At 44.6% G+C, this 10730-nt stretch overlaps 1 protein-coding gene across 1 annotated transcript in view; it reads left to right on the plus strand.

Annotated features, from left to right (window-relative positions):
* Nucleotides 1-362: 362 nt before the first annotated feature.
* Nucleotides 363-10730, plus strand: part of MAP3K13 (mitogen-activated protein kinase kinase kinase 13) — a 23323-nt gene continuing 12955 nt past the window's right edge. Inside the window, exons 1-4 of the mRNA XM_021716731.1 lie at nucleotides 363-392; nucleotides 650-759; nucleotides 5238-5354; nucleotides 5989-6126. Of these exons, the coding sequence (XP_021572406.1) occupies nucleotides 363-392; nucleotides 650-759; nucleotides 5238-5354; nucleotides 5989-6126 (395 nt within the window). The remainder of the gene's footprint in view (nucleotides 393-649; nucleotides 760-5237; nucleotides 5355-5988; nucleotides 6127-10730) is intronic.

Genomic DNA, 10730 nt, shown 5'->3' on the forward strand with positions numbered 1-10730 from the left:
CATCCCTGTCCTAAAATTGTTACAAACTACTGAATTGCTTGGCCATACACTTTCTTTCCTCCTCCTCCTTTTCTCTTGTTCTGCTCCTTCTCTCAACTCCAAAATTCTGTATAGTTTCTTATCTTTTTATTCTCATCTCCTGCTGCTCATGCCCCTAGGGTCTTGTCTAAATTTTTTCCAAAGATATTTTTCCAAACAAAGCTAACAGGAAATCTGGTGCTAATTGTAAAGATAATCATAATCTCACAGACACATACCCACATCATACACATACCTATGTGATTATCAGAACTATTTTTCCCCTGGCCAGTCTACCTCAGCCACTATCTTGCCTTAAATTGAGCTCTTTTCTTTCAGAAGTGATGGCCAATATGCCTGTTGTGATGTTCCTCGTGGGCAGTGCTGCAGGAAAACTGGGGAAAAGATAGCATCATATGTTGGAATAGAAATATAGAGCATGGGATGGGACCTACAGATACAGTGGCATGAGATATTTTGCTATCAATCAACTAATATTTATTCAACAACTATTCTGAATAAAACTTTTCGGTAGAAGCATGAAGGAAAAAAACCTTGTATATGATTGTATGGATATATTAGGGATTGTAACTCCTAGAGTATTAACAAAATATAATTTGTCCTCACCCAGGCTGAATGGAGAGAAGAAGTGAAAAAACATTTTGAAAAGATCAAAAGTGAAGGAACTTGTATACACCGATTAGACGAAGAACTAATTCGAAGGCGCAGAGAAGAACTCAGGTCAGCTCATCTCTCCTTCTCTACCTCCTCTCATCTCCAGGTCTTTCTTTGTGAATCACTATTTAACTTTCTAAACATCCTTCACCTCTGTTTTTTACTGTTATGTTCTTTAAAAGTTGCCCTGGCTGGGCATGGTGGAGTGTGCCTGCAGTCCCAGCTACTTGGGAGGCTGAGGCAGAAGGATTGCCTGAACTCAGGAGGTAGAGGCTTGGGTGAGCTATGATCATACCACTGCACTCCAGCTTGGATGACAGGGTGAAACTCTGACTCAAAAAATAAAAAAAGTTTCCCTGAAAGTCCTCCTTTATATCCCTTATTCTCTCCTCCCAACTCTGTCATCTTCTTTATTATATCACTGCAATAAAGATTCCTAGAACAATGCTATTCGTTCATTCAGCCACTGTCTAAGCTGCCATGAAAGTCCAGAAATGTATAAGGTTTAGTCCTTGAAGTCCTTGGCTTGAAGATGCTTACAATTTATTAAAGGATATTTATAGATAATCATGTCTTAGTTCTAGCTGCTATAACAAACCTTAGACTGGGTAATTCATAAACAACAGAAATTTATTGCTCATAGTTCTGGAGACTGGGAAGTCCAGGATCAAGGCTCCAGCCAATTCAGTGTCCATTAGGCCCATTTCTCATAGATGGTGACTTCTATGTGTCCTCACATGGTGAAAGAGACAAAGGGTTCCCTCAAGTCTCTTTAATAAGGGCACTAATAATATATATTTAATATAAGGTGAAAGGTAGGAACCCCAAGAACCTTAGAATAGAAGAACTTGGTAAAATAATCCTAGTGGTAGTGCAGTCATTTTATCTCAGCCCTAGCCCTGTCATGTATTGTTGAGACTTCCTGCTGACCAGCCTATTCTTTTACCTCTTAATCATGAGCAAGAAGTAAAACTGGTTTCCCAGGGTTAGGACCTGGTAATGCAGCATAGCTGATGAAGCTTGGCCTGGGGTAGAAATGCCAAACTAGAGGGGGAACCTGTTCCTCGATGTAAGAAGGGATACGAGGGGGTGATATGGCCTTTTGGGCCGGGCCCTGGTCTGGAGAGGGCTCAGGGGGATTAAGAGTCCTGTGGAGTACTCCTACAAAATAAGCCAGCAGGGGTTCTGAGTAGAGAATAATGCAAGTTCCAAGTTGACGCATAATTTCCCCGCTGAGCAAGGAAGCAGGGCAAGTGCGAATGACCAAACACGAATGATGAAACATTTGACTTCCCAGTAAGCATGGCAGGGGTATTGTGGTTAGGGGCTTAGAAGGAACACCACTGACCCCTACTATAGAGACAGGAGAAGGAAGGAGGGGACCAGGGAATTCAGTTAAAGCTGAGCAGGTAGCCCCAGTATCGATGATGAAGGAGATAAGGCTACCAGTGACAGATTTCCACTCTGGATTTCAGTTGGCTATATGAGGTGCTCAGGAGAGCAGGGAACAACTGAACCTGAGGTGTGTCAATCAGATTGCAAAACACTCAGTAGGACCAGCTCAGAGTCCAACCTAGCTGTATGGCACATGGCTGGTGCCTGAGAATAAGTAGACGGTTCTTCTGTGTGTTGGTTTGGCAGCTGTGCAGGTACCTGGGGGGTGCACCTCTGTCCAGCTGGGCAGACATGGCAATCACATCCCCAGTGCCTGACCCATCCACACTTAGGACACGGGTGGAAGGTAGCAGCTTGGTGCAGTCTTTAACCCAGTGACTGGATTGATGACACTTGAAACAGTTCCCCGGCAGCTGTTGCTTACCCCAATTACTGCCAGATTTTCCATGGTAGGAGACTGTGAAGGGTAAAGAGGTAAAGGTGGGTTTCAAGAAGCAGGGGCAGCTAGATCAGCAGGATCCTAGTCATCTGGCGATGAAGTAGCTATTAGAGGAGTGAGAACAAACATGCAACAGGAAGAGTATAGGCCCTGATGACGAGCTAACTCGAAAAAGGCCTGGACATAGGGGATTCATTATGTTTCTTGTTCCTCCTAATGTATAAATCAAGTTGCATCAAGGTGTTATATGCCAGGGAGCCTCCGTGTGGCCAAACTTCCCCATCGCCTAACTTATATTCTGGCCAGGCTGTGTTTCAATAAAATGTGAGACATTTGGGACAGATATCTTTCTCTAACGAAAGATGTTTGAGATTTTTTAAAAGACATGCCAACAATGAATCTTTTTCCACAACCAACTAAGAATTTCCCATGAGGAGCCCTGGAACGGAGAGAGAAAGAGAGCATCCTAAGGACAGTGACAGAGAGAGAACGAGAAAGAGAAAGTTCATATACGTATTGAGTCCAGCATTCCAGACAGAGGCCTAATGGAATTACCCTGTGTGTGTGAGAACAAGTGAGAGAGCGCATCCTCTGTCTCCTCCACCCACCGGAAGCTGCACCTTCACTGTCAAGGGCCCCAGGACCCAGTGCTAGAGCTGCTCTGAAACCATACTTGGGAGACTTGGCCAAGACTTCTGCAGAGGGCCCTGGGACCAAGTGGACTTAGAGAAAGAGAAAGGGTGACCTCTCAGCTGTTCCTGGATCCCTTCCTGACCAGATAAGCAATTGGACTCACTGGAGATGTTACTTCATACCGAAAAAAACACTGAAGCAGTGCAGGGCTGCGCTTGGTGTAGCTCATCTTCAGGCAGGAAAACAGGGAGTAAATAGCAAATGAGAGGGGCCAAGTACCTCGCCTCTCACCCAACAAGCAATGGCAGTCCAAGACCTTCCTTTGGGGAACTTCTTACCTTTCCAGGGAGTTGCCCTGGCAAAAAGGCCTTCAGTTGCTTTCTGAGATCTAGTCTGGTCTGCAGAGAAGCTTGGAGAGCTCAGCTTGCCGAAAAAGGTAAAGGATCGACCTTAGTCTCCCACCCTAATGGGCCACAGTAGTCTGCTGCCTTTCCTGGGGCCCAGATACACCCGGGAGCCCCTCGGCCAGAGCCATAGTTCTAGCACAGTCCACAAGGAGACACAGGTTTGAAGAGAGGAGGGTGAGGAAAAAGTTGTAGAGGGGAGGGGGACCCCAAAAATGTTGGGGTATCCTCTCCATACAGGCCACCAGATGAAAGGGTAAATTGAGGCAAAGTGGGCCGGTGCCATGGGAATAATGCAAAGAATCGCAAAGGAGAAAAAAGCAAAGCTTATTATCCACTTTCCACAGACAAAAAGGGACAGGCACTCATAGATGAGCATAGCATTGAAGGCTAAAAAGTTGGATATATATAAGGCTCTCTTTTTAGGCTAAGAAGAAAATCCTGAGGTTATATTCTTTGATGTAGATAACAGAAGTCACATAAGTCTTGTTTCTAGACATCCCCAGGCACCACATCTCATTATTCCAGGTTGTGGGCCAGAGGCTGGGCTGGAGGCTGGTTATGGAAGACTGATAACAATACATCATCGCAGGAAGCATAGATGCCTGAAGAACAATTAGGGCTAGACATGCTTAAAGGGCTAGAAATAATTACCAGGTCCTAACCCTGGAAGGTGGGTTTTACTTCTTGCTAATGACTAAGAGGTAAAAGAGTAGGCTGGTTAGCAGAAAGGCTCAGTAATACACGATAGGGCTAGTGCTGAGCCAAAATGGCTACACTACTGCTAGGATTATTTTACCAAGTTCTTCTAATCTAAGGTTCTTAGGGCTCATAAGGGCTCTGCCCTCATGACCTAGTTACTTCCTAAAGACCCTATTTCCTTTTTATTTTTTTGAGTTGTAGTCTCACTCCGTCGCCCAGACTGGAGTACAATGGCCGCTCCCGGCCACCGCAGCCTTGACCTGCTGGGCTCCGGCGATCCTTCCCCCTCAGCCTTCCAAGTAGCTGGAATTACAGGCGCACACTACCATGCCCAGCTAATTTTGGATTTATTGTAGAGATGAGGTCTCGCCAAGTTGCCCAGGCGGGTCTCAAACCCATGGGCTCAGGCAGTCCACTCATCTTAGCCTCTCAAGGCACAGGATTACAGGCTGAGCCACCGAGCCCGGCCAAGACCCCACTTCTTAACACTGTCACCTTGGGTGTTAGGTTTCAACATATGAATTTTGGGGGACAAAAACATTCAGACCATAGCAGCCACTATATTAGACATGCTCTGTGCCATGGGTACATATAAATGAGTGACCATGGTATTGGCTTTAACTGCGTATTTTCATTAATATATGAATATATTATATTGTAGTCTTATTAAGATAGTGCCAACACTACACAGTAAAGGCGACAAATTATACATAAATCGCATTCAGATTTTTACCTGTGGTCCTCTTGGCTATTCTGGATGGATGGATGGCCCTTAAGGATTAACCAAGTGGAGAGCTTAGATTTCCTATCTCCCACTCCATCTTGTGTGAGTCATTGCATCAAACAAAGCAGGCTTAAAAATAGAAGGGTCCTTGGGCAAATGCTTTTGTGATAAACCATCCTGTTTCTTATTTCATTAAGCTGTTCTCCCCTAAGTTAGTAGACCTCGCTCATTCTGTTTTCTTTGATAGGCATGCTTTGGATATTCGTGAACACTATGAGAGAAAGCTTGAGCGGGCTAATAATTTATACATGGAACTGAGTGCCATCATGCTGCAGCTAGAAATGCGGGAGAAGGAGCTCATTAAGTATGTATCCCGACCAGTGTCTGTCCTTACTGATTTGAGTCTGCCAATCAGCAGAAACGTACTACTCTTCTGTGTTGCTGCTACTCAGAACTGGCAGATACTTTATTCATTCACTCCACATTCCAAAAGGGACGTGCTGAGCACAGGTTGCTGCCCCTGGTGAGGTGTGCAGATTAGTGGAGTTGCCACAGAGCAAGTTCTAGGGAAACATGCACTTGACAGACATTTGCACTTCACCCTGCCATATAGCTCAGAAAAGGGATTCTTGTTTCAAGAAGGGCTTTGTGTGAGTAAGTGGGAACTTATTGCCTCCGGGGAAGGACATTGGCTGCTGAAAGTGGTTTAAGGTATCCCTGATGGTGACAAGAAACCCCTGGGGTCCTGACCAAAACAGCCACTGACTTACTATATTATATTGGGGAAGAGAAAGTCAGTGTCCATGTCTGATCCATGAGCTGAAGAGCAGAATTAAGTCAGGTTAATTTTAATTTCGTATTTTTTTAAGGTGAATAGTAGCCTTGTTATTCAAATAGTCTGTATCTGTTAAATGTGGCCAGAATTAGCCTGAGAAAACATCCTGCCCATCCTTTCTGTCTGTGGTGACTGAGATATGGCTTTTTCTTTCATTCTGCAGGCGTGAGCAGGCAGTGGAAAAGAAGTATCCTGGAACCTACAAACGACACCCTGTCCGTCCAATAATCCACCCCAACGCCATGGAGAAACTCATGAAAAGGAAAGGTGTGCCTCACAAGCCTGGGATGCAGACTAAGCGGTAAGACGCCTGAAGCAACATGATGCTCAGATAAGTGGGAAAATGGCCCCTAGAGATCCATTCCACGTGCTGGTGGACGTGGCAACTGCTGTAGCTCATCATTAGCACACTTGTCTCTAGATGATACCAAGTAGGAAGGCAAGAGAGTGAGTGCCACGGACTCTAGGCATCTAGTTTTCCCATCTGAGGCATAGATATTTATTTTCTTATGGAATAGTGGAAAGAGAAATAAACTGGGAGCCAGACAGACCTGGATTCAAATCTGGCCCTGCCTGGAAGCTGTATTATTTGACCTCTTTCAACCCCAATGTCTTATGGATAAAATGGTGTAATTCTAGCACATAAGATTTATTTTTATTTTTTATTATTATTGATTTTGAGTTGGAGTCTTACTCCATCACCCAGGCTGCAGTGCACACTCACAGCCACCCCAACGTCGACCTGCTGGGCTCAGGTAATCCTTTCCACCCCAGCCTTCCAAGTAGCCAGAACTACAGGCATGCGCTATCACACGCAGCTGATTTTTCTGATTTATTGTAGAGATGAGGTCTCGCCAAGAAAGTGCTGGGAATACAGACTTGAGTCACCACACCCAGCCTCTTTTTATTTTTGTGACCTCTAAAACAGAATCGGGTTCATCATAATTCTTGCTTTATGACACAATGGTTCATACATGGCCCACTTTTATTTATACATTTATTAGTTCTTTTTAATAACGTAGTAAGTGCCTACAAACCACCAAAAACAAAAGCAGGAACTTTGATAACTACCTCTATAGAACCATGTGGATCTCCTCATCCACCCCTGCATAGGAGTTTTGTGAAGTTTAAATAAGATATGTGAAATCATCTATCAAATCATATGTGCTCCAAAAAATGGGTTTTTGAATAGTTAATAAAAGAGTGCCCTGTGGCTTACTTTAATCTTGGAATTCTCTTCCACTCATTTTTTATTACTAAACTCTGTAGAACCTCATTCTTCCCAAATATCAGAGTTGGCTTTAACCTCCCTAAGTTAATGTAAAGGAAAGAAATATCCCTTAACCAGGGTGCAGACCCAACAGTGGGACTTGAGCCAAGTGCCATAAGAAGAAAAATAATAAGAGAACACAAGACAAGAATGTATGATAAGGCTATCGGGATGGTGGCCATTCTACATAGCAGGACTCATAGAAACCTGAGCTACCAATGAGTAACTACATGGATTAGTTCCAGTTTTGCTTTTTCTTACTTCCTTGACTATCTTCTGGTCAAGTTCTGAGAGAAACTTTTTCAGACAGCAACTGGCACAAGCCTGGAGGAATCCCAACACCTCTTTTCTTTTGTTGTGCTAATTAGGGACAGAGTCAACCTGGGGGTTCTTCCTCCTTGCATTCTGCCTACAATTAAAACCAAGAATGAGGTTCTACAGAGTTTAGTAATAAAAAATGAGTGGAAGAGAATTCTAAGATTAAAGCCAAAGGGCACTCTTTTATTAACTATTCAAAAACCCATTTTTTGGGGGGAGAAAATTGAACGATTTAATGTTTCAAAATATGAGCTCACGTTTACTTTTGTTTTGGCTCTGAGAAATGTTTGAGTTTGACACCACCAGTGGATGCTTAGTCCATAAACCAGCTGGACAGAGGAAGGCAACTTGCAAAGAGCTGCACCAGCACTTGATTGCCCCTTGAAGGATTTGAGCTTCAGATGATTTGGACAGTTCAATGATGATCAAGTCAGAAGTCCAGAGACCTCTGAAGAGATCAGAGAGGAAAAACAGTCGGCATCTGTTACATGTGGTGGATGCGGAGAAACCACACATCCCCCCTGAAGCCCAGGTTTCAGTGTGTGTTTAGTTGGGATTAAAAGAAGCGTGTCAAGTTCAGTTTTGGACCTCTTAAGCCTATCATGAGTATAGTCCATTTAGATACTCCAAATACCCCATAATAAAGAGAAGTTTGAAATGGGAAAATAACTATGTCTTAGAGTCAAAAGACTTGGGTTCAGGTTATGAGTTGTCATTTATTAGCTTTGTGATGGACAGAAGGCAGCTAACCTCTGATCCTCAGTTCCCTTATCTGTAAAATGGATATTGTAACAGTAGGAACAAAGTTCTTTCTGTAGCACAAGTTGTCCAACTGACCATAGATTTTTCTTCTTCTTTTTTTTTTTTTTTTTTTGAGTTGGAGTCTCACTCTGTCGCCCAGTGGCCACTCCCGGCCACGGCAGCCTCGACCTGCTGGGCGCCGGCGATCCTTCCGCCTCAGCCTTCCGAGTAGCTGGAACTACAGGCGCGCACTACCACGCCCGGCTACATAGATTTTTTTTTTTTAATCTGAGACAGAAAGCTGCTGATAGCAGCAGAATACCCTACCCACCTTATCCTAAACCAGTAATATCTGGAACTTCTATGCTAAGACAAGCCTTTACCTGTGTTTTTTCCTGTACAAGAAGAAAAGCCCACCTCTTGCTGCCTGCTACCTACTTAGTGGTCTTCAATTTAGCACCATCTGAGAGCTTGCTATAATTGTAGGCCCTTTAGCCCCAATTCAGACCTAGTAAATCAGAATCATCTTAACAAGTGCCTCAAGCGATTTGCTTGTGCCTTCAAGTTTATACTTTGATTCCAATAAGCCAGGCTGAAAATTACTTTTCCCTGGATTCTACCATGAACAAGCTATGAGACCATGAGGCACTTTGGCTGGGCTTTGGTTTCCTCGTGACATATGGTGGAGGCAGGACTGTACCTGGTTTCCAAGCAATGTGTGGAAAACCCGAGGGCTGACACAGAGGTGTCTCAGAGGCTACTTCAGGGGAGAAAAGATGAGGAGGGAGAGCCTTGCAGGGAGGAGCTTCTCTTTCCCCACTTCAACTATCTCCACTCTATAGGTTTTATATACTGGGATTCTCAATTGTTTTGAGAGAAGGATTCTGTTGTTAAAAGACAAAAAAGTTTGGACCCACCCTCCAGCTCTAAAATCTCCTGCTGATTTGAATCTGTCTGGTTCTAAAGAAGTTAGTCTACTCACTAAGAAGAAAATTGTGATTCTTCCTGGAGGTTCTCCCCTGAATCAGTTCATCAGTTCAGATACCAGTTGTTGTTTACCCATGAGCCTTGGACTCAGTGTAGGCAAGGTTTACCTTCAGGCCTCTGGCTTCCTCTTGCACATGATCTTCGTGACTGGCCCAGTAGGCTTTTGAAAACAGGGCTGTGAGAAGAACTTAGCCCTTTAGGATCAAAGCAGAATGTCAACATCACTCCTCACTAGCCCCTCTCTTTTTTTTTTTTTTTTTGAGTTGGAGTCTCATTCTGTCACCCAGGCTGGAGGCCAGTGGCACACTCACTGCCACCATAGCCTCGACCTGCTGGGTTCAGGCGATCCTTCCGCCTCAGCCTTCCAAGTAGCTGGAATTACAGGCACACACCACCGTGTCCGGCTAATTTTTTAATATATTGTAGAGATGAGGTCTCGCTAAGTTACCCAGGCTGGTATTGAACCAGCGGGCTCAGGCAATCCTCTCACCTCGGCCTCCCAAAGTGCTGGGATTATAGGCGTAAGCCACTGCACCCGGCCACTAGCTCCCCTCTCTTGCTGCCTCTGCTCAACCTCCTGGGCTCTCTACTACATCCCCCCTCTCTGACCCTCCCCTTCATTTACTTCTTTCAAGATTTATTGAGTACTCACCACAAACAAGACTTCTTACTAGGGTCCTTCACATAACAAAGATGGATAGGACATAGTCCCAGCCCTCAAGGAGACCATGTCTAGCCTCATGCCAAGCACTCATGTCATATCTTGGTATACTGGCACCAAGCTGACAGCTAGGGTTTTGAGGAAGAGATCAAGAAACCTTTAGAGCTGAACTACAGTTTAAAGAGGATTGAGTACCGAGGCTAATGAGGCACAGAATAAAATTCAGAAGGAATAACAGAAATCCTCGATAAAGGGGACATTTAGGCCTGTTTCCAACTTTTTGCCGTTTTAAGCAATACTATAGAATAACATCAAACACATCAAATCTCTTTGTGCACACATGAGGGAACTTCTGAAAGTTTGTGGGAAGTAGGCTGGGCATGATGGTTTATGCCTGTAATCCCAATACTTTGGGAGGTGGAGGCAGAAGGATTGCTTGAGCCCAGGAGTTCGAGACCAGCCTGGACAACATGACAAGACCTCATTTCTATTAAAAAATTTCAAAAAATTAGCTGGGTGTGGTAGCCCATGCCTATAGTCCCAGTCACTTGGCAGGCTGAGATGGAAGGATTGCCTAAGCCCAGGAGGTCAAGGCTGCAATGAGCCATGATCATGCCACTGCAGTCCAGCCTAAGCAGCAGAGTAAGACTCCAACTCAAAAAAAAAGAAAAACAGGCTGTGGAAAATGGAATGAAAAGATAAAAATAAAAAATATACTGAGCCAGGCTCAGTGGCTCAGCCTGTAACCCCGCACCTTTGGGAGGCTGAGGTGAGTGGATTGCCTGAGCCCGCGGGTTTGAGACCCGCCTGGGCAGCGAGACCTCATCTCTACAATAAATCAAAAAATCAGTTGGGCGTGGTAGCGCATGCCTGTAATTCCGGCTACTCGGAAGGCTGAGGCGGAAGGATCGCCAGAGCCCAGCAGGTC

Source organism: Carlito syrichta, unplaced genomic scaffold, assembly GCF_000164805.1.
Source record: "Carlito syrichta isolate Samal-C Ts95f unplaced genomic scaffold, Tarsius_syrichta-2.0.1 Scaffold308888, whole genome shotgun sequence".
NCBI lineage: Eukaryota > Metazoa > Chordata > Mammalia > Primates > Tarsiidae > Carlito > Carlito syrichta.